This window comes from Trichomycterus rosablanca, chromosome 8 (genome assembly GCF_030014385.1).
Source record: "Trichomycterus rosablanca isolate fTriRos1 chromosome 8, fTriRos1.hap1, whole genome shotgun sequence".
Taxonomy (NCBI): domain Eukaryota; kingdom Metazoa; phylum Chordata; class Actinopteri; order Siluriformes; family Trichomycteridae; genus Trichomycterus; species Trichomycterus rosablanca.
The window spans coordinates 28,822,479-28,847,966 of record NC_085995.1 but is presented as its reverse complement, the minus strand read 5'-3'; the positions used below and the strand labels follow the sequence as shown (position 1 = coordinate 28,847,966).

Genomic DNA, 25,488 nt, shown 5'->3' with positions numbered 1-25,488 from the left:
ATTCTATTTTTTGCATACCCTAGCTGAATTTTTGGAAGCTGGGGTCAAAGCACATGGTCAGCCATTGTACAGTGCCCCTGGAGCAGAAAGGGTTAAGGGCCTTGTTTGAGGGCCCAACAGTGGCAGCATGGCACAGCTGAGAGTCGAACTCTCAATATTTGATTGATAACCCACTAGGCTACCACTGTCCCTATAATAACAATAATAATAATAATAATAATAATAATATTTTAATGTATATAATACAGTATATAACACACACATTAATGTATAATAATAATGTTATTATTATTTGTATCATTATTATTTTCTGTATATAATACGGTTTATAATACACATAATAATGTATAATAATAATATTATATTATTATTATTATTTGTATTATTATTCTTTTCTGTATATATTACAGTATACAATAAACACAATAATGTATAATAATAATATTTTATTATTATTATTATTTTCTGTATATAATACAGTACATAATACACATAATAATGTATAATATTAATATTATTAATAATAAAAATGGTAATTATATTATTTTTAATATTATTCTTTTCTGTATATATTACAGTATACAATACACACAATAATGTATAATAATATTTTATTATTATTTAATTTTTTGTATACAGTATAATACAGTATATAATACACATAATAATGTATAATAATAATAGTAATATTATTATTATTATTATTATTATTATTAATAAAATAATATTATTAAAATATCCATTTATCTATCTAATAATAAAATATATTATTATTATTATTATTATTATTATTATTTTATTACTATTATTATTATTATTATTATTATTATTATTATTATTATACATTGAGACAGCATGCTGGTTTTAAAGATTAAAAATGTATAAACAAATTTTAATCATATTTGCTATAAATTTAATGTGAATTTCTAATATTCACGTCTCTCAATTTTGTTGCCGCAGGCATTTTTAAATATGACAGCACAGGGACTCAATCATGTCTAAACAGGCTTATATCCCTGGAGCTTAAAAAGAGTGTGACACATTGAGGTGTAGACTACACAATTGTGACTTGATAGAGAACGATCGACAAGCTGTCTGGAAACACTTCTACTATGTGACATCTCTGTTTTTGTTCCAGCAGGATGGAATGCCGGAGAGTCTGAGGATTAAAGGTATGTGACACACTTTCTCTCTCACTTATCATATCTATATCTCACTGTCTCCCAGTCTATTCCTTACACTTATACACCTCAACTGATGGTTTGGTAGGTAGCACCAAATTTTTAGTAAGAAATGCTGTTATTTGTATTTATTTAGTTTCCAGCATCACACAGATGATGTGTCAATGAAACGCTTGATTGACTTTCTAACGAGTTCGTGTTTTACTTTACAACCGGGAAAAGTTTGGAGGTTTTTAATTATATGCACATTTACAAACTAATAGATTAAATTCCTAATGGGACAACACACGGTTATAAATTGTATAACATTTGGAAGAACATAAGCTAAGGTAAGCAGTGGTTATATTATTTTTTTTGCTGTGTTTTGGATTTTGGCCACTTTGCCTGATTTATCGCGTGCTTTTGTTTTCCAATGAAAACAAAACGTATAAGTTTAAGCTTTAAACTGGTACCTAGGAAAGAAAAACGACAAAATACAGTTGCTAATCTGTTGTTTTAAGATGTTGAATTTACATATTATTTGTTTCTACACTACATTTTCAATATATGTTTTGTGTAGATTATATTGACTCGTGACTTGACTCGTATTTTGTGACTTGTGAACATCTCTGGGTAGCACCATTGCCTCACAGCCTGAAGGTCCTTTGATTTCCAGGCCGAGTAGTCCAGCATGACAATGGACTTCAACTGATGAATCATGTGTGACCAGTAACTACCTGTCCTGTCATGAATGTAACCAAAGTGTAAAAAATGACATTGAAAGCCACATCACAATTTTATTCCCTAAATAGAGAAAACCTTGTTATTCAGTAGTGTGCACTGGTTTTAAAACAATTGATATTAACCCTGCTTTGTAGACCAGTCTAACAAAACTGACATTTCAAAGGTGAGGCATTGAAGTTAAAAAGAAGTACACTTTCCCTGTGTCTCATTATGTAGCTTAGGTCTCACTATAGCTGTGGGAAACACTTAAAGCATGCTTGGGACTCAGCTCTGGGTTAAATCATTTGTTTGTTGGTCTGCTTATCTGTTTCACTGGCGGGCTGACCAGTGCCTGCCTTCTCCCGCTGACTCTCTTACTACCATTTTGTTGTTCTGGGAGCCCAGCCAGTAAACAGTGGCAGCATTTCGCATTCCTCTGTTTGTTTTTTGCTGGCATTCCTGTATGATCTGCTGTCCGATGGTGCTGTGGCAGCTTTCACTGCCAGTTTGATGAGTTCTCCTGTCTGCTTCTGTGGCAAGCAATTGGGTCACTGGTGGATCGAGTAGCTGGTGCAGTTGCAACCGCATTGGGGCTTGAACCAACAGCCTTTGAATTACTAGTCCATTACCTTAACCCTTAGGCCTTAACCTCTAGGCCACAACTAGCCACTGATCAGGCATAACATTATGACTACCTTCCTAAAATTGTGTTGGTCACCCATTTGCTGCAAAAACAGCCCTGCAACTGCAATACACTGTGTATTCTGGCATTAACTTCTTCAGCAATTTGAGCTACAGTAGCTTGTCTGTTGGATCGGACCAAAACAGGCCAGCCTTCGCTCCCCAAATGCATCAATGAGCCTTGGCCACCCATGACCTTGTCGCTGGTTTACCACTGTTCCTTCCTTGGACCACTTTTGATAGATACTGACCACTGCAGACCAGGAACACCCCACAAAAGCTGCAGTTTTGGAGATGCTCTGACCCAGTCGTCTAGCCATCATAATTTGGCCCTTGTCAAACTTAGTAAATCCTTACGCTTGCCCATTGTTCCTACTTCTAACACATCAACTTTGAGGATAAAATCCCACCCACTAAGAGGTGTCGTGATGAAGAGATAATCAGTGTTATTCATTTCACCTGTCAGTGGTCATAATGTTATGCCTTATCGGTGTATGTTTCCTGGTCGGTGGGTCACATGGGTCTGGGCAAGAGGTAGGAAACACCCCAGACAGGTCGGCAATCCATCACAGGGCAGACACACATAGCAATTTCTAGTAGCTTCAAATGGCCTCACAGACAACGGGTGGCCGTTCGACTGGGGAACTGAACTAAGGTTCTTCTTGCTGTGAGCAGACGACACTACCCACTGCACCACTTCCTATTAGTAAACATACCAGTCAAAATGAATAGAAATGCAGTTATCAAGTAAGTTGGCATTTTGGTGCCAGTGTAATATGGATGTACTGCTTAACAAATTATGTTCAACAGTAAATAAAGAGGTGGTTTTACCCAGTTTTCTTTTGTTAGTAATTATGCTCTGTTCTGACAATACACAGACCAAGTCAGAAAAGCTGCCACTCACCCCACTTCGAGTAGCTGTGTGCAGTTGTGTATATTTGAAACAAACTCTGTTCTCAAGTGTTTAATAAAACACTATACTTCATCTATAAAACATGGAATCTGTGTAGCTGTGAAATAGAACAATGTTCACCTACTGTGACCAAACACACTGACAGATAAGGACAGAAAAAAGACAGAGTGGGGAGAAAGACAAAGGGAAAGAGGGGAAGAATCCATCACTACTGCTAATCTATCTCTACCAGATGTGTTGAAATTTCAGACATATGGTGTTTAGCGCCTTTTCTTGGCGGGTACGTCTCAACTGTATTTAATAATAAATCAACCCAACAGATGAAGCAAATATTTCCAGAATCATTTTCCAGCCAGTCAGATCTTCCTTCTAATCTCTGGAGACTAAACATGGTTAGAGGTAGCATTATGTAGCATTATGGAGGGCAAACTGCTGCCAATTAGTGTAAGTTGAAGCTTTGTGCGGTGATAATAGGTCTTGCTTTGCTAAGCAGAGGTGTATGTGTCAGTGCACCCCTCACAATGTTATCTACCTGAGCAATATAAAGAAAAATAGATAGATTGAGTACACTCATGTGTAGATATGATGGGTCATTGTAACCCTGCATGTCTTGCATTTACTGGCTGATTCATTGTTTTTAATAGCACAACATTGCAACAAAAGTACCTGCACATTCTGTTTTCTGTCGTTTTACATTTTATGGTATGTTTTAATCTTACGTTTACAAATTTGTCTGCACAAGTCAAACAAGTCATTAAGAGCATGAAAGAGCAATACAGTACCCTACAAGGATCTGTTTTAGCTTATATGTTTTATGTCATATAATGATTTGCATTTATATAGCCTCTAATTTGCACATATATTGGCTTTCACTTGTATGTCCTTAATACTATTCAATCCACACCAATTAGGTTTAACAGAATTACATTATTAAAGACTTTATTTCAGGCATATGTTAAAGAAGCTATAATAAACAGACTTTTGCCTTTTTTAAACATGGTTACAATCAAATCTAAAGGCTATACAGCAAGTTTCTTTAAAGGAGTTCTACCTGAAGTACATCCAGGATTAATTATAATGACTGTCTATTGAATTTATATGGAAGGGCTATGAATACTAGATATGAATACGGATTGAATCAAAATAGTACTGATTCTCAATTCCACCTAAATGACTTAAACTTCATATTATTATTATTATTGTTAATTACTATATTGTACATACAGTAATACTATATGTGTTACTAATGTATCAGTATATAATGATGAGACGTTAGTGTATGCCTTCATAAACTCTAAATACAGTCAAGTCGGAAGGTCTGCACACTCCTTTCACCTTCTCCACGTCTTATTACGTTACAGACTCATTCTATAATAGATTGAGTTCTTTTTTTGCCTCAAACATCTGCACACAATCACCAGTACTTATGAAGTGAAAACAGGGTTTAGAAAATATGCTATTTTATTTTACTGACTAATGGTAAACCCTTAGCCGAATACTTGGTTGATGCACCTTTGGCAGCAATTACAGCTTCAAGGCATCTTGGGAAAGAAGCTACGAGCTTGGCACACTTGTTTCTGGACATTTTTGCACATTCCTCTTGGCATATCCTTGCAAGCTCTGTCAGGTTGGATGGGGAGCGTCAGTACACAGCCATTTTCAGCTTCTTCCACAGATGTTCGATTTGATTCAGGTCTGGGCTCAAGGACATTCATAGACTTTCTCTGAAGCCACTCCTTTGTTCTCTTAGCTATGTGCTTTGGGTCGTTGGAAGGTAAACCTTTACCCCAGTCTGAGGTCCAGAGCGCTCTGGAGCAGGTTTTCTTCAAGGATCTTGGTGTACTTAGCTGCATTCATCTTTCCCTCTATCAGGACTAGTTGCCCCGGTCCCGCTGCTGAAAAACATCCCCACATCATGATGCTGTCACTGCCATGCTCCACTGTAGGGATGGCATTAGCCAGGTGATGAGCGGTGCCTAGTATTCAGGCCAAAAAGTTCAATTTTGGTTTCATCAGACCAGAGAATCTTGTTTCTCATGGTTTGAGAGTCCTCTAGGTGCCTTTTGGCAAACTCCAAGAGGGCTGTCATGTGCCTTTTACTTTACCATAAAGGCGTAATTTGTGGAGTGCTTCCTGGATGGTTGATCTTCTGATAGGTTCTCCCATCTCCACAAGGCTACACTGGAGCTCTGTCAGAGTGACCCGCAGGTTCCTGCTCACCTCCCTGGCCAAAGCCCATCTTTCCCGATAGCTCAGTTTGGCCAGGCGGCCAGGTCTAGTAAGAACTGGGTGTTAAATCAAAGGGTGTGCACACTTGTGTACATATGATATTTTACATTTTGATTTATAATAAATTAGCACAAATGACTAAAAACCTGCTTTCACTTTGTCATTCTGGGCTAAAAATGAACTCAATCTATTATAGAATGAGTCTGTAACATAATAAAATGTGGAGAAGGTGAAAGGGGTGTGCAGACTTTCCGGCTTGACTGTACTATTGCAATGTGTTGGGGGTTGAGAGTTTTAACTAAATCTAAAATCCAGATTGCTGATTATTTTTTACATATACATGCACTTGGAGTTATAATCTCACAATTTGCAATATGAAAATATGCAATATTTACAACAAAGAAAAGTAGCAACATTGGCTTAAACACCAATTAAGACATATACAATATTTAATCTAATGCTTCTCTTTCTAAGCCACTGTGATGCACACTTTTAGATTTAAGCACTTTAAAAACAATTACTTTTTTTGCTTGAATGCTCAACTGTCTTCTCTAATTTCACCTATACAGGCTAATGTCAACTGTGTAAACATGGTAATGGTAGAAGAAAGGATAGTTCACCAAGAAGTAAGAACTTAAGTGTCCGAAACAGTAGTTTATTTAATTTAATTAAAATGTTACACTGGTGTCTTTACCACTTTGTGGCTTGTGCTAAAGAATTAAGACAGCAGTTCTCAGCCTCACTGACCATTTGTGGTGTGTTTTGTTTTTTGTGTTTCAGCTGTTTATTTAATTTAGAGCTATTCTTATGCTCATAAAAATATCAGATACAAACTTACATTGTTAAAATAAATAAGATTTTATCCTTGCATCTGGACACAGTGAGGAGTTAGGCGTGTTCTCCTCATGTCTGTTTATTTCCTCCTACCTTCCAAAACATGCAATAGTTGTGTATGTGTAAATACTTGCATCAGTCTTGACCAGGATGAGGCAGTTACTTATAATAAATGAAATAAACAAAGATTGAAAATGTTTGCCAAAATGTATATGTTTTATACTGTGGCGAGCGGCCGGCTTGCCGTCATAGAAAGGCAAAAAACGTTTCCCTTGCTTACGTCATTGGTCGTGGAAATGCGGTATCCCATGACAAAACATTAATATGGGCTAAAAACGGATTAATGGTTGAATTGTTGTAAAAGCGTTTATGTCCAGTGAGATGTTTTCGATGTAATGTAGTGCATAGCGCAGTTTGTAGAGGTTGTGTGAAGTTACCGTTTTGTTAAGTGTGTTGTGTTTGTTGATTGAGTGTTCATTTTGCACTTGTTAAGTAGGAGGGATAAATATTATTTATTTATTTATTTTATTTTACAGCAATGCATTACAAGCTTGTTGGACATCCTATTTCAAAACCAAGGGCATTAATTTTGCCAAAAGCTCGATAGATGGATGGATGGATGGATTGATGGATGGATGGATGGATGGATGGATGGATGGATGGATAAATGATAGATGGATGGATGAATGGATAGATGGATGGATGATAGATGGATGATAGATAGATATATGGATGGATGGATGGATGAATGATAGATGGATGGATGGATGGATGGATGATAGATGGATGGATGGATGGATGATAGATAGATAGATGGATGGATAGATGATAGATAGATAGATGGATGGATGGATGGATGGATGGATGGATGGATAGATAGATAGATAGATACTGTAGATAGATAGATGATGGATGGATGGATGGATGGATGGATGGATAGATGATGGATAGATGGATGGATGAATAGATGGATGGATGGATGGATGGATGGATGGATAGATAGATAGATAGATACTGTAGATAGATAGATGATGGATGGATGGATGGATGGATAGATGATGGATAGATGGATGGATGAATAGATGGATGGATGGATGGATGGATGGATGGATGGATGGATGGATGGATGGATAGATAGATAGATAGATACTGTAGATAGATAGATGATGGATGGATGGATGGATGGATAGATGATGGATAGATGGATGGATGAATAGATGGATGGATGGATGGATGGATGGATGGATGGATGGATGGATGGATAGATAGATAGATAGATAGATAGATAGATAGATAGATAGATAGATAGATAGATAGATGATGGATGGATGGATGGATAGATGGATGGATGGATGGATAGATGATGGATAGATGGATGGATGAATAGATGGATGGATGGATGGATGGATAGATGGATGGATGGATGGATGGATGGATGGATGATAGATAGATAGATAGATAGATAGATAGATAGATAGATAGATAGATAGATAGATAGATAGATAGATAGATAGATAGATAATAGATGGATGGATGGATGGATGGATGGATGAATGATAGATGGATGGATGGATGGATGGATGGATGATAGATGGATGGATGGATGATAGATGGATGGATGGATGATAGATGGATGGATGGATGGATGGATGGATAGATGGATGGATGGATGGATGGATGGATGGATGGATGGATAGATGATAGATGGATGGATGGATGGATGGATGGAGGACGGATGGATAGATAGATAGATAGATAGATAGATAGATAGATAGATAGATAGATAGATAGATAGATAGATAGATAGATAGAAGATAGATACTGTACAAATATATTAAATAATTTAGTTTAAATACTTTATTTTAAACAAATTTTAGCAATGGATATGACTGAAACACATGACCTCAATAATTAGTAATAATTCTGGACAAATTGTGTATGCACCATTGGAGCAGGGATTGGGATTGTGGTCGTGTCGTAAAACTTTTGAGGCTTCAAATTGTCTTACCATGGTCAGGGTTAGGATTTAGGAGTCTACCTATGATTGAATCTAGCTTTTAACAGCAAATATAATGAATCAAACTATTTTTATGATGTTGCAGAAATCTGTGAGATCTCAGCCAACTGTATAGATCATATAGTCTAATTGGCATGACAGGAAGTGTGTCCTGAATAAACAAATGCTTATGTGCGCACACTTAATGGCCCTGTTAAAAAAAAAATAGGCTTGCAGTAACTGGTACTGAGAATCGTGAGCTGGCTCTGGCCCAGAGCTCATCAGTAATAGATATGGCCAAGTGCCTGTCAGTTGATAGTTGATGCCAAATGGCCAGAAGGAAAAGCATGAGGCTTTCAGTAGCAAGAGAAATGCATCTCACTTTATTGGCAGATGAATACTGTAAAAGCTATAAACCCTGGCATTACGCTGACCCGGGGTCAGTCCTGAGACATAATCTCTGCAAGTAGCTCTGGCAGCAGTTAATCAGTATTTAATGAAGATTTCAACATAGGGCAGAACTGCAGAAGGTCAGAGTAATATAATGGGAGGGGATGCATTACCATAAAAACGAGTTCAACCTGTCAGTAAAATTTCAGTTTAATGCACTCCTTCTTACTTTCTTGACCTTTTCTTGATATGTTTCTTAGACTAGAAAAGTGCCACAGGATTCTGGCTGTGTGACTTTATTTAATGGTTCAGAGAAGTCCCTCACACTGTGCCTATAATATGTAGACTGACCTAGGAGGCAACTCTAATTAGCATATGTGCTGTGTCACCATAGGCAATTTTTGTTGGGTGAATGAACCTCTAGATGTATTTTTTGTTTGAACAAAAATCAGTTATCCTTTGCACTTTTATTAATTAGAGAATGGTCAATAGGGTGTCAGTGGCAAAGACTCCACCGCCAAAGCCAGAGGACACTGGAGACTGGATCCTTACTTTACTATTGGTGATGGGACAAAGTCTGATCTAATTGGGTTGTGAATGGGGCTGTGCAGTTGCATGCCAGTCAAAGTGCCCATGATAAGCACTGTCAGCCATTGAAAGCACCTACAAAGGGCAGGCAGGCTGGACAACTGGAAAATGAAGCAATTACCAGTAGCAACAAGGTTACCTGGTCAGAAAATTGTAATGACCTGACACCGGATTCCATAAGACATGCCTTTGCAAGAAGTCTTTCTGAGGTTTTAGATCTCAGGAATGTTTTAATGCTTTTAATTAAATTTTTTTTCTTATGTAAAGCACTTTGAATTGCCACTGTGTATGAAAGGTGCTATACAAATAAACTTGCCTTGCCTTGCCTTAGCAGGCCACAACTCATTTGACAGCTTATTTGCTGGGTTGTCATAATGTTTTGCCTCATCAGTGTATGTACATGGCTAGGAGTTGAAATTTGTCACAGTGAAGTACACAGCTCTACCTTGAACACTGAACCTTCACCAAATGTTGCAGGTGGTTTGCAAGCCAAGATTGTCATCATCCACAGTGAGGATGATGTGATTTGAAAACAGTTTGGCTGTCTGATTGAGTGGTCATTTGTCCAAGCCAAATTATACAAAGATTTTTCCTGAAGTTAAACTAGTGACTGCACCATGTAGTGTGCTTAGGTGCCATCTACTGACTGTACATCATATTATTCAGACTTTAATCAACTTCGAAGTTTAAATAACATGATTCCCTACATGCATTAACTACATGTTAATAAAGGAAAAAAAAATCCAAACAGATGTTTGAAGAAGGTTTGGGGATTTTCTCATGGGGTGTGGCATCTAAATAATGATGCCATACCTAGGAGAAACAATAAGGGAAATAAAAATGTTATTATTGTTATTATTATGGCCTCTCTGTGCTCCCGGAGCATGTTCTGTGTGTAGGTGCCACGCCCCTTTTTTGATTAGTCTTTCGCTAATTACCCACAGCTGCACCAGGGGATTTAAGAAGGCAGCTTGGGGAAGATGGTTGAAGACTATTTTGAATTGGACTCATGTCATGTTGGTTTGCCCTTTGCAAGGGATTGTGGTTTGTCTGGTTGGTTTGTCTGTTAGCTCCCAACTGTCTGTTGGCTCCCGTCTGTTTGTTAGCTCCTATCTATATGCTATTGTCTGTTTGTTACTGTTCATGCCTTATTTTGTCTTGTTTCTGTTAGCTTAGGATTCATGGCAGCTTAGCTTAGGGTTTAGTTAGGTTCATGTTTCCTGTGTTTAGATTAGCTTTAGCATTAGCATTTAGCTTAGTGTTTAGCATAGGTCCTTCGTTAATGTGTCTTGTCTTCAACCCTGTCTTGTTTCTTGTCTATTGTTTAAAATAAATTAAATGTCTCTGCGTGTATCCGCCTGTCTTGTCCAGTCTAGCCCTAAATACGTTACACATTCACAAAACCTACACCGATTATCAACAACCACAGGCTAGCACACATTTTCTCAGACATGTACAGCTGCCGACTGCTTTTTTTTTTTACCAACCATGAATACCATCAGTTTTTAGACAATAAGCTTAAGACTTAAGATCTCTTTTTTGAGTGGACAACTTTAATGGACAGTTATAGGAGCGATCAAAAGTAAAAAAGTAATTTCAAAGTAAAGAGTTATTTTAGTGCTGAGATTGGTCCATCATCCTGAGAAGTCTTAGTAATTACATCTCTACAAGCTTTACACAAGTAGATTTGAGCAATTTATTTAATTCTTGTCATAGATCCTTTTGAGCTCCAACAGATTAGTTGGTGAGCCTCTGTGAACTGCTCTCTGCTTTTTACATTACAGTTTAAGTCTGGTTTAGAGACATTTCAGTGTTGTTTTAGCTGTACTCCTCAGGTCATTGCTGTGTTGAAAGGTAACCTGTTGCCCTAGTCTGTGTTTGGGTGCATTCTAGATGAACTTACTTCATGGATGTTTCTTATTTGACAATATTTATCTGTCCCTTGATTCCTATTAGTCTCTGTCCCTACAACTGAGAAGCAACCTAGTGCATAATGTGCCACCACATTTCATATGGATAGTATTAGTACAGTGCCTGTTTTATCCAGAACTGTGCCCAATCAATTTGGACTGCAGCAGGTGGACTCTAATTGAGTATTAGACAAGGATAATTAAAGGATGGACTTGCAATTTAGATCTGAATACTTTTATGAAAAATAAATTTAAGTTTGTAATTTTTAATTATTAAAAAATAAATTATTAAATAACTAAATAAAATAAATAATAAAATAAACACATATATGTATCCACTCCTTTAAATAAAGTAAGATAAAATAAAGTAAATAACTAAACACTTTTATTATCATAAAATAATAATAATGATTAAACAAATAATGAAAGTAGCAATATTTGCAGATTACCACTTTAAAATATAATATACTCATAATAATTTCACAGACAAATTAAATATAAAAAGTATAGATGAAAAATATCCCATTCTAAGCCTTATATCTGAAAGCACTGGAAGGGGGCGGCACGTCGCACTGTCGCCTCACAGCAATAAGGTCCTGAGTTTGATCCTCAGGTGGGGCGGTCCGGGTCCTTTCTGTGTGAAGTTTGCATGTTCTCCCCATGTCTGTGTGGGTTTCCTCCCACAGTCTGAAGATGTGCAGTCAGGTTAATTGAAGATACAAAATTGTCCATGACTGTGTTTGACATTAAACTTGTGAACTGATGAATCTTGTGTAACCAGTAACTACCGTTTCATGAATGTAACCAAAGTGTGTAAAACATGACGTTAAAATTCTAATAAATAAATAAAATAAAAGATTTATTTGATAAACATATTAATATAATGTTAAAATTAGTTTTAAAGGCCGATCAGGTGGTGCAGCGGTAAAAACACACGCTGGAACCAGAGCTGGGATCTAGAATACATCGTATCGAATCTCAGCTCTGCCTGCCGGCTAGGCTAAGCAGCCACATGAACAACGACTGGCCTGTTGTTCAGATATGGGTGGGATCAAGCCAGATAGGGTCTCTTTCTCATAACTAATGCAATTACGACCTCTGCTGGCTGATTGATGGCACCTGCACAGAGATGAGAAAAGAGTGCTGTCAGGGTGTGTCTCTCCGTACACAGTGCTGAGCTGCACTGCACTCGTCAAAGTGTAGGTGATAAGATGCATACGGCATGCTGCCCACGTGTCGGAGGGGGCGTGGGTTAGCTTCATTCTCCTCAATCAGAGCAGGGATCAGCATTGGTGGAAAGGAAGCATGACGCAATCGGGCAAATTGGACGAGCTAAAAGGGAGAAAAAGCATAAATAGAAATGTATAAAAAATTAGTTTTAAAGGCAGCTGTTATTACTTTAATATTATATAATAACAGAGTGAAATTTTTACCCTTTCATCATAATAGCTTTCTTTTATCTGCATTGAGTTCATGGATGTACAGTCATATTAAACAATATAGGTGAATGCATGATCCTTGCCAGCAAACAGAGTAAAATAAATGTGGATGCCAAAACTGTAACTAAAGTGCAATAGATAAGCAAGCATACACAAAAATATCCCAATATGCTCTGTAATCAAAATTTAAAATGAAGTGGCTAGCTTATCAACAACTGCTGTGGTGACAGAAGGAAAAACAGGAAAAAAAAAAAGCTGATTTTGTCTTGTGACGATATCTGCATAATCATTGTAGAGGCATACTTAAATGCAGAGTGATTTGTGAATAATTAAACAAAATGGATTAATTGTAAGCACTTCTATTTTTTTCTGGCTGTAAAGTAGGCATAAACAAGCCAGCAGAGGTTGCGTTTGCTGGAACAATGGGACACCCTCTCAGAACTGAGCTCTATACCCATCTCAAAAATAATTAAACCTGTCCATAATTTGAAACCCAACAAATTTTAGCTTTTAATTTGGAATTTTTAAAAACCATCTAAAACATCTGTTTAGTTTGTCAACAGCAAAATAAAGAGTCTTTCTAAATCTACTTTATATTTTATGTAATTGATGAGGTAAATTATGATGATTATTATTACAACCCCAAATCAAAAAAAGTTGGGACAGTATGGAAAATGCAAATAATAAAACAACACAGAGTTTCTTACATTTACTTTGACTTTTATTTCATTACAGACAGGATGAACCTGAGATATTTAATGTTTTATCTGCTCAACTTCATTTCATTTATTAATAAACATCCATTCCTGCATTTCAGGCCTGCAGCACATTCCAAAAAAAGTTGGGTAAAGCATTTACCACTTAGTAATGTTGCCATTCCTTTTTACCACACTTAAAAGCCGTTTTGGCACCAAGGATACCAAGTGATTTAGTGTTTCAGCTTTTATTTTGTCCCATTCTTCCTGCGAACACGCCTTGAAGATGTGCAACAGTACGGGGTCGTCGTTGTCGCACTTTTTGTTTTAAAATGTGTGCAGCATGTGGTTTTGCATTGTCTTAGATCTCAATGTACTTTTCTGCATTAATGCTGCCACCACGGAAGTGTAAATTACCTTTGCCAAGGGCACTGACACAGCCCCATACCATGACAGACCCTGTCTTTTAGACTTGTTGCTGATAACAGTCTGGATGGTCCTTTTCGTCTTTGGTCCGGTGCATACGGTGTCCATTTTTTCCAAAAAAGACCTGGAATGCTGATTCATCTGACCACAATACACGTTTCCACTGTAATGGTCCATCCTAGATGCCTCAGAGCCCAGAGAAGTCGACGCCGCTTCTGGACATGGTTAACATAAGACTTCTTTTTTTGCACTGTAAAGTTTTAAGTGGCATTTGTGCATGTAACTCAGTATTATAGTGTAATCCTTCCGATTTCTTAAATCGTGTAATGATATTATGCACTGTAGAGGGAGAAATATGCAAATCCCGATCTTTCTTTGAGGAACATTGTTTTTAAACATCTCAGTCATTTTCTTATGCATTTGTTGACAAACTAATAAATCCTCTGTTCATCTTTGCTCATCAAAGACTCAGCCTTTCCTGGATGCTGCTTTTGTACCAAACCATGATTACAATCACCTGCTGACACAACAGTGGAAACTTGGTTGTGGCGGTGCTTGAACCGGCAACCTTCTGATTACAAGTCCAGTACCTTTAACCACTGAGCTACCACTTCCCTGTTTGGAATCACATGATTTTTCACCTCATTACTAGCCCTAAATTGCCCCATCCCAACTTTTTTTGCAGAATTGGAGGTATATACAAATGAAATGAAGTTGACCACACAAAACATGAAATATATTGGGTTCAAATTGCCTGCAATCAAAAAAGTTAAAGTAAATGTAAAGAACACTGCATTTTTATTTTATTTGCATTTTCCATACTGTCCCAACTTTTTCTGATTTGGGGTTGTATTATTATTATTAGTAGTAGTATTGTTTTATTTATTTTATTTATGTATTGTAGTAGTATTGTTTTATTTATTTTATTTGTTTTGTTATTATTTATTATCAGAGCTGAGATCTCGAATACATCGTATCGAATATCGGCTCTGCCTGCCGGCTGAGGCTGAGCAGCCACATGAACAACGGTTGGCCTGTTGTTCAGATAGGGGTAGGATAAAGCCGGATGGGGACTCTCTCTCAGACTAGTGCGATTACGACCTCTGCTGGCTGGTTGGTGGCGCCTGCACAGAGATGGGAAAGGAGTGCGGTAGATGGTGTGGCTCTCCATACACAGCGCTGTACTGCACTGCACTCGTCAAGTGTAGGTAATAAGATGTTCGATTGCTGTGCACGTGTCGGAGGGGGCGTGGAGCAGCCTCGTCCTCCTCAATCAGGAGCAGGGACCAGCAATAGTGAGAGGATGATTAACGGGCAGAAATTGGATGCGCTAAAGTAGGAGAAAAAGGTAGAAAAAAAATTATATTATTATTATTATTATTATTCAACTCATAATGCAAGGCAACTGAAACCTAGTATTGTGCAGCATGCTATCTGGATACTAAAGACTGTAATTTAATTCAGGGACAGACTTTCAACAACACGAGAAAAGTCAATATTAGCATGGTTTGAATATTCATGAGTATTTAGGCTGGAGAGACAGTGGGGACTCTAATTTCAACAGAAATGATTTGTGCTTGAAAAGTAATGAATCTGCAGTGCTCAGAAGAGAACAGGTCTCTAGTGTAGCTCTCGACAGATGTTGAAACGAAGCTTAGGAACATGCAGTATTTATTTTCTCCATTTAATATCATAGTTTGCATATAATGCATACAAAATTCAGGACTCCCTGCCAGCATAATGCTAATAACTTTAATCTTTATTCAGCGTCAGGCTAACATGTCCTGGATTACCTTCATGCTATTAGGACTTTCCAGCCAAAGTGGCCTCTGGCTGTGTTCCCTGGTTTGTCTTATTTTCCTTTAAAAAAAGAAACCCACAACAAAACTAAATCAAACAATTTGGTTTTATAGATCTTTCCAAAGGTGCAGAGCCAGCAAATCTGCCATGCTAATTCAAAGTCTGGGACAAGGACTTGTGCATTCGATAAATACGTAGCTCACCTAGGGCTAGAAAAATAATTAAAATGAAAAGAGCTGACATTGGTTATTTAGGCTTTTCGTCAATATGAATTGTGCTGCATAAACGTAAAGATTGTTTGTACTATTTTAATGTAAATGAATAATGGCATGTCCTGTTTAGTCTGTTTAGTTTTACACATGAAGTCAAATATTGCATACATTACATGTTATAGCAGTATAAAGATTTAAATTATTGCTGGGACTGTTGTTTTCCTTTATTTAATTTAATGGAACACACATAGCTTTGCCAATATATTCATATATTCATATAAAGCCTCTTTCAGCAGGATAATGCACCCTGCCACAAAGCAAAAATGGTTCAGGAATGGTTTGAGGTGTTGACTCGGCCTCCAAATTCCCCAGATCTCAATCCAATCTAGCATCTGTGGGATGTGCTGGACAAACAAGTCCAATCCCTGGAGGCCCCACTTCACAACTTACAGGAGTTAAAGGATCTGCTGCCAACATCTTGGTGCCAGATACCACAGCACACCTTCAGGGGTCTAGTGGAGTCCATGCCTCGACGGGTCAGGGCTGTTTCGGCAGCAAAAGGGGGACCAACACAATATTAGGAAGGTGGTCATAATGTTATGCCTAATTAGTGTGTATATGTATATATTGCATTTGAAAATATGACAGATTCTGTAAAATAAAATTAAAAAATACACATTTAGTGATGTAAATAGTAAAATTGCCATTTAATAACATTGTACAGCCTAGTACCGTCTTGATGTGATTAATATTTACTACAGATGGTGACTTCTCTGTGCCCATATAAATTTAACAAATTTCAATTAATTTATGCCAGATACCTCTCCTGATGCAACCCTCCTATTTATCTGGGCTTGGGACCTGCACTAAGGGTGCACTAATACAGTATGTGTCCTTTCAATAGTAAGGTTCATGTAATGTCTTATGCCCCAATTAGTCTTAGCTACAAGCATGAAAAAGCTCTGCACAGATATCAGAAGAAGGTCATAGATTTTCAAATGTCAGAAATCCAAATAAGGATGTGGTAGGGTGACCCTCCATCGAGTTTCTGGAACCAAGAACAGGGGCTGAACAGAATAAGAATAAAAGATACCTAAAAAAATAACACATAAAACATAAAACTGTGAGTTATAAAAGAAGTAAATGAGAAACAAAAAGGGAGGGAGGATTCAAACTTATGCTTTACAATGTTGAGAACCAGAACTCTACAATGTGCACTAACGAGCGGTTTAGCAAGTGTAAGTACTAAGCGACTAAAGCCGGGAAACAAAAGTGAGCGTGCCAAGTCTGCGGGAGGAGAGAGTGCTAGGTTGTAGCACTAGGCCTGTGCCTCAACTGATCATGACAAACCAGCTACTCAATCCACCACAATGCCATGACACAATTGCAGTCTCATGTTTCTCGCTCTATTCTAACTAAAGAAAAGAAACTAAAATGTAGCGGAATCAGATGACCATGATCCATTTGAGAACTTGCAAAAATCAAGGAAAAATTTTTTATTTGTTTATTTTATTTATTTTTTTACAGATAGCTTACTCTTAAATTTTAGAAGTATGCCACACCACCAGTCTTCTACCTTACTATCTAGGTCATGCAGAAAGCAAAGACTCAGCACCACTCTGAGCTACCTGCATCTTATAGCACACCTGAGCATTGTCCGGCCCGTTGAGTGTCTCTGACCGGCCTGCATGAGGTCAGTGGTAATTAGAAATAAGACATAAATAAGTCTATACCATACATGCAATACAATAGCATAGTTTTTATTTTGAAGGGACTGTTATTTTTCTAGTTCTAGTTTGTGAGTGTATCCAGCTTCACCGTAACGTGAATAGAACTGTGAGTGTGATTGATACAAAATGTATGAGTTTTTAACAAGACATGAATGTCTAAGTATTTACTTATTTAAGTCAGATGTAAAGCTGTGTGTTTAGTTTGTGGCGACCAGATGGCTGTGTTTAGGGATTACAGTTTAAATCACTGTAGAAAGTATGAAGACAGCCTGTCTGATTATTGAATTAAAGTGTTTCAGCCATGACAATTGCTAACAGATGTAAACAATTAATAATATGAAGGAAATTGTATGCTTCCAACTTTGCAGCAACTGTTAAGGGAAGAACATGTCTTGTTCCAGCAAAGTCTATTTTAATATAATAATATCATCTTATCTTGAAATGGGACATCCAACAAGCTCATGTTCAGGTGTCCAAATACAGTCAAGCCGGAAAGTCTGCACACCCCTTTCACCTTCTAAACCCTTTATTTCATTACGGACTCATTCTATAATAGATTGAGTTCATTTTAAAAGGCACTTGGAGTTTGCCAAAAGGCACCTAGAGGACTCTCAAACCATGAGAAACAAGATTCTCTGGTCGGATGAAACCAAAACTGAGCTTTTTGGCCTGAATACCAAGCGTCACAACTGGAGGAAACCAGGCACTGCTCATAACCTGGCTAATGCCATCCATACAGTGAAGCATGGGGGTGGCAGCATCATGATGTGGGGATGTTTTTCAGCAACAGGACTGGGGCATTCTGATAGAGGGAAAGATGAATGCAGCTAAGTACAACGCGATCATTGAAGAAAATCTGCTCTAGAGTGCTCTGGACCTCAGGACTGGGGTGAAGGTTTACCCTCCAACATGACAACGACCCAAAGCACACAGCTAAGAGAACAAAGGAGTGGCTTCAGAGAAAGTCTGTGAATGTCCTTGAGTGGCTCAGACAGAGCCCAGACCTTAATCCAATCTAACATCTGTGGAAGGAGCTGAAAATGGCTGTGTACTGACGCTCCCCATCCAACCTGACGGAGCTTGCAAGGATATGCCAAGAGGAATGAGCAAAAATGTCCAGAAACAAGAGAGCCAAACTCGAAGCTTCTTTCCCAAGATGCCGTGAAGCTGTAATTGCTGCCAAATGTGCATCAACCAAGTATTAGACTAAGAGTGTGTACAGATATACAGTATAACCCCTGAATAAACCATTTTTAACAGTAAATTAAAATTGCATATTTTCTAAATCCTGTTTTCACTTTGTAATTTTTGGTGATTGTGTGTAGATGTTTGAGGCTAAAAAAAAGAACTCAATCTATTATACAATGAGTCTGTAATGTAATAAAACATGGAAAAGGTGAAAAGGGTGTGCAGACTTTCCGTCTTGACTGTACTTGTGACCATATAGTGTAACAGAAAATCTCATTCAAATCTATTAACAATGGTACCTACTGTTCTATAACTAACTTAAACTTCTTTCCCCGTGCTAAAATCATAACAGTAATGCACGGTCTCGAGTGGCTTATTGCTTTTATAAAACGGCGGTCAACATAAAATATAATAAATACAACAATGTTTAATTCATAAATGTATTTATTGTGTATAAACTTACAATAAAGCATTCTTCCGCGACGCAAAATAGTTCGTTAACAGTGTTGCTAGGCAACATGAGGGCGAAAATAACATTAATTTTTTCTATTCAGTGGCGTATTAATATGGAATGATGTGAGGTGGTCATAGGTGTGCGTTTATCGGGGATTTTACAACGGCTTCGAACGCGGCTCAGCCAATCAGATTTTAGGACCGGAACTATCCGTTTTATAAGTAGTATTATACTCTGGTACTGTTTTGTAGTGTCACTACGCCATCATCACTTTCCGATGGTGGCCTGCACAGATGGGTTAATGAGATGCTGTTGATTAAAATAATTTACACCAACAGTCATCTGCGCATCTGTGCCCCATGTTGGCACCAATGACATTGCAGGTGAACATGATACTGCAATTAGTGAGCCATTACATTAGCATTTTGTTAACTAGTAATTTTCCTTTCAGTTGTTTCCTCCTGTGCTTGGCTTTATTATATTGTCTTCACAGCAAAAAGGTTACATCTGGCACTTCACTTCAAGCTTCATTACAGATTAATGTAATTTAAATGACTAAATATAGTAACTAAACATGCAATCTTTAAAAAATTTTTACTTGCTTTTGCCAAGAGCTGAACACTTTTTCTTCTCTCTATTCCAAATAAAGCAATTCCCAAATCAATTACATTAATATTACATTGATATACATTTAAATGCAAATGTATATGAAGTTTCAAATACATCAAAATACAACTTAACATGTTAAATCTAACACTAATCAGAGCAAATGCAATAGAATTAAAATATGTGTTCTTCAGCCTAAGGCAGGGGTTCTCATCCTTTTTTTTATTTACCTCGTTGTAAGGATTACATTTGCAATGCAACCCTGCTTTTTCCCCCATGAGCTCATTATTTCAGAGCAATTAAAGTCATTATTTATGTTTGTATTTTTCTTGTATGCAAGCATGTGGAAATCAACAAATCACATTTAACAGTTATAAAAATTAATGGAAAATGAAAAATGGCATTTGACATAGCTTTGTCATAGCTTGTCACGGGCATAAAATGTACTTTCAATTAATCAAATAAGCTTTGCTAATGAATTATATGATGATGAAGAGAGAGAGAGAAAAGCTCCCTTTAAAAAATGTGCTAAATGCAAAATTAATATATAATAATATATAATGAAATATCTGCACAAAATTCAAAGCAATTTTTAAATATATACAATAGGACAGAACTGTTCTGTCAGACAATTTGGTGTTCAAAGAGTGTGAAGGAACTGATCCTAACTTCACAACTCCATGAGTTGGTCATCTTCTATACCTTCATCAGTGGTCACAGGACGCTGCCCACGGGGTGCTGTTGGCTGGATATTTTTGATTGGTGGACTATTCTCAGTCCAGCAGAGGCAGTGAGGTCCGACAGTGAAACTCCAGCAGCGCTGCTGTGTCTGATCCACTCATACCAGCACAACACACACTAACACACCACCACCATGTCAGTGTCACTGCAGTGCTGAGAATGATCCACCATCCAAATAATACCTACTCTGTACTGGTCCTGGGAGAGTCCTGACCATTGAAGAACAGCATGTAAGGGGGCTAACAAAGCATGCAAAGAAACAGATGGACTACAGTCAGTAACTGTAGAACTACAAAGTGCTTCTATATGGTAAGTAAAGCTGATAAAATGGACAGTGAGTGTAAAAACAAGGAAGTGGAAAGAACACAATGTTTCCAAAGAACACAATGTTTCCAAAGAACACAATGTGAGGCTTGTATGATGTACACAGCCTCAAGAAACCCAAGCCAGTTTCTGGCTATTTGAAATGCACTGATCATTTTATGCTCTTTGATAAAAGGTAAAGGGAGAGAAAAGACCTTGAGTGTGCCAACCAAAGCAATAAAAGCAGAGCCAAAGCAATAAAAGCAGAGCCAAAGCAATAAAAGCAAGCTTCTGATCAACTCATGCTTCCAACAAAGTGGAGATATAACACCGTTTTCTATTGTCTGTGCCCAACTTGTTTCATTTTTACAAATATACCTGTCAGACAGCCAGCACAGTAACTAACTAACACTGTCTCACTCCAGCTCTCAATAAGACTTACAATTTCTCCAAATGTTCAAACACTTTACCAGAAACAGGGACTCAGTATCTCACAACTTTAAACACAAACTAAAAATAGTAAAAATTCCATAAATCTCTTTAATAATGACACAGCACTCAAAAATAATACACACAGCTATCATATGTTCATACACCGTTCAGCCATAACATTAAAACCACCTCCTTGTTTCTATACTCACTGTCCATTTTATCAGCTCCACTTACTTACACTTACCACTTACTGACTGTAGTCCATCTATTTCTCTACATACCTTTTCACCCTGTTCTTCAACTGTCCACTCTATTAGACACTCCTACCTAGTTAATCTACCTTGTAGATGTAAAGTCAGAGACGATCGCTCATCTATTGCTGCTGTTTGAGTTGGTCATCTTCTAGACCTGTCAGTGGTCACAGGATGCTGCCCACGTGGTGCTGATAAAATAGACAGTGAGTGTAGAAACAGGGAGGTGAAAATTTCCTTTTTGTAAACACATTTTAAACACTTAATGTTAATGTAGATATTACTGAAACTTGAACTTGGGTCAAGCCGTAGCCTAGTGATTAAGGTACTGGACTAGTAATCAAAAGGTTGCTGGTTCAAGCCCCACCACTGCCGGGTTGCTGCTGTCCCACTGTCGGTAATGTGTAGGGGCTGTGGTTTCTTCAAACACCCTGGTAATATTGCTAGGATACTTAAAGAACCATCATTTCATCTCACTCTGCTGTCATGGCTTCGCAAAGGTTGGCTGCACAGATGGGTCTGCTTTCTCCAATGCCCTCACTCTTGTGTCACTTGTAGCAGACTAGCCCCTGATAATGCAATTCGTGTCATGATGTTCACCCAGCTTATTCTTGGTCTTCGTTGTCGTCAGAGGCTTTCCACAGGTCATAACACTGCCTTCATTGTTGTCATGTGGGTGTCTCATTACATGCACAAAAGTAACATATGTAAAAAAAGTAACTTATGGGTCTTAATGTGTTTCAAAAGCTACTTTTAAGTTTTGGCCACTTTATCAGAGATTTTTGGCAGTGTTCTGATGTACTTGTTGTCAAAAGCCTGAATGTGTCTTTCTTCCTTTCTTCAGTGTCCAGGCTTCATATCCATTTGTGGCTACTGGCCAGACCAAGGCTTTCATCATCTGAAGCTTGGTGATTGAAAAAACTAGGAGCTTTTAAATAAAAATCTGGCCATGAAACTAAAGGAACTTGCCCGTGGAGATGATGTACAAAAGAATGTGCTGCTGTTTTGAGGACATGCATTTAAGAAATGTCCTTTTTAATTGGAAACAACAACACAGAGTTTCTTACATTTACTTTGACTTTTATTTGATTGCAGACAGGATGAACCTGAGATATTTCATGTTTTGTCAGGCCAGTTTCATTTCATTTATTAATAAAAATCCATTCCTGCATTTCAGGCCTGCAACACATTCCAAAAAAGTTGGGACAGTAAAGCATTTACCACTTTGTAATGTTGCCATTCCTTTTCACCACACTTAAAAGACGTTTTGGCACCGAGGATACCAAGTGATTTAGTGTTTCAGGTTTTATTTTGTCCCATTCTTCCTGCAAACACGTCTTAAGATGTGCAACAGTACGGGGTTGTCGTTGTCGCATTTTTCATTTCAAAATTCTCCACACATTATTATTATTATTATTACTATTGGGGACAGGTCAGGACTGCAGACAGTTGAAGCCGCTTCTATACATAGTTAACATAAGGCTTCTTTTTTGCACAGTAAAGTTTTAAGTGGCATTTGTGCATGTAACTGTGTATTGTAGTGCTTAACAAAGGTTTGCCAAAGTAATCCCTTGCCCATGTGGTTATATCAGCTATTGTTGAGTGGCGGTTCTTTATGCAGTGCCGTCCGAGGGATCGAAAATCACAGGCGTTCAGCTTTAGCTTGCACCCTTGGCCTTTACGCACTGAAATTCCTCTTGATTTCTTGAATTGTTTAATGATATTATGTACTGTAGAGGGAGAAATATGCAAATCCCTTCCAATCTTTTTTTGAGGTTCATTGTTTTTAAACATTTTAATCATTTTCTCATGCATTTGTTGACAAACTGGATGATCCTCTGGCCATCTTTGCTCATCAAAGACTCAGCCTTTCCTGGATGCTGTTTTTGTACCAAACCATGATTACAAGTTTGGAAGCACATCATTATTTAGTTTTTTCACCTCACTACTAGCCCTACATTGCCACGTCTCAATCTTTTTTGGAATGTGTTGCAGGTCTGAAATGCAGGAATGGAGGTATACAACCCCTGGCAAAAATTATGGAATCACCACTCTTGGAAGATGTTCTGTCAATTGTTTAATTTTGTAGAAAAAAAAAAAATCACAGACATGCCACAAAACTATCATTTTTCAAAATGTCAACCTTCTGGCATTAAGAAACAATAAAAAAAAAGAAACAAATATAATAGTTGTGGTCAGTCACAATTGCTTTTTTTAGATCAAGTAGAGGAAAAAAATATGGAATCACTCAAATCTGAGGAAAAAATTATGGAATCACTCTGTAATTTGCAGTTTAAAAACAAAACATCTGCAGCAGATTAGATTTGCTAATTATTCTTCAGTTTAAAAAGAGTGCTTACACCTCGGAGAGCTGTTGCACAAAGCAGATTGTCATGAATCATGGTTCCAACACAAGATATGTCAGTTGAAACAAATGAGAGGATTATAAAACTCCTTCAAGAAGATAAATCATTGTGGAATGTCGCAAAAGATGTTGGTTGTTCCCAGTAAGCTGTGTTTAAAATCTGGACCAAGTACAAACAAAATGGGAAGGTTGTAAAAGGGAAGTATACTGGTAGACCAAGTAAGACATCAAAGCATCAAGATAGAAAACTTAAAGCAATATGTCTTGAAAACAGAAAATGCACAACAAAACAAATGAGAAACAAGTGGCCGGAAAGTGGAGTCAATGTCTGTGACTGAACTGTAAGAAATCACCTAAAAGAAATGGGATTTACATACAGAAAAGCCAAACAAAAGCCATCATTAACACCTAAAAGGAAAAGAACAAGGTTAAAGTAGGCTAAAGAAAAGCAATCGTGGACTGTGGGTGACTGGATAAAAGTGATCTTCAGTGATGAAAAGAAAACATGTTAATTTCCACAGTTGTTGATGATATGGGCCTGCATGTCGGGTAAAGGCACAGGGGAGATGGTCTTCAATAAATGCCAAAGTCCACATTGAAATTTTGGACGCTTTTCTTATTCCATCAGTTGAAAGGATGTTTGGTGATGATGACTTCATTTTTCAAGATGATAATGCATCTTGCCATAGGGCAAAGGACGTGAAAACTTTCCTTCAAGAAAACATATAATGTCAATGGCATGGCCTGCAAATAGTCCGGATCTCAATCCATTTGAAAATCTCTGGTGGAAATTGAAGAAAATGGTCAATGACAAGGTTCCAACCTGCAAAGCTGATCTGGCAACAGCAAGAGACAGTTGAAGGCAGATTGATGAAGAATACTGTTTGTCATTAGTTAACTCCATGCCTCATAGAGTTTAAACCATTATAAAAGCCAGAGGTGGTGCAACAAAGTAATAATGGTGCAGTGTTTTCTAATGATTCCATAATTTTTTCCTCAGATTTGAGTGATTCCATATTTTTTTCCTCTACTTGATCTAAAAAAAAGCAATTGTGACTGACCACAACTATTATATTTGTTTCTTTTTTTATTGTTTCTTAATGCCAGAGGGTTGACAGTTTGAGAAATGATAGTTTTGTGGCATGTCTGTGATTTATTTTTTTTCTACAAAATTAAACAATTGAAAGAACATCTTCCAAGAGTGGTGATTCCATAATTTTTGCCAGGGGTTGTATTAACAAATGAAATGAAGGTGAGCAGATAAAACATGAAATATCTCAGGTTCAAACTGCCTGCATTCAAATAAAAGTCTATGTAAATGTAAGGAACACTGCATTTTTATTTTATTTGCATTTTCCATACTGTCCCAACTTTTTTATGATTTGGGGTTGTACAGTTATAGAGAATATGCTGTAATACTAT

At 37.4% G+C, this 25,488-nt stretch overlaps 1 protein-coding gene across 1 annotated transcript in view; it reads left to right on the top strand.

Moving 5' to 3' along the window:
- fstl5 (follistatin-like 5) overlaps window positions 1-25,488 on the top strand; it is a 267,906-nt gene that overhangs the window by 53,809 nt on the left and 188,609 nt on the right. The window contains exon 3 of the mRNA XM_063000647.1: window positions 1,139-1,172. Within this exon, the coding sequence (XP_062856717.1) occupies window positions 1,139-1,172 (34 nt within the window). The remainder of the gene's footprint in view (window positions 1-1,138; window positions 1,173-25,488) is intronic.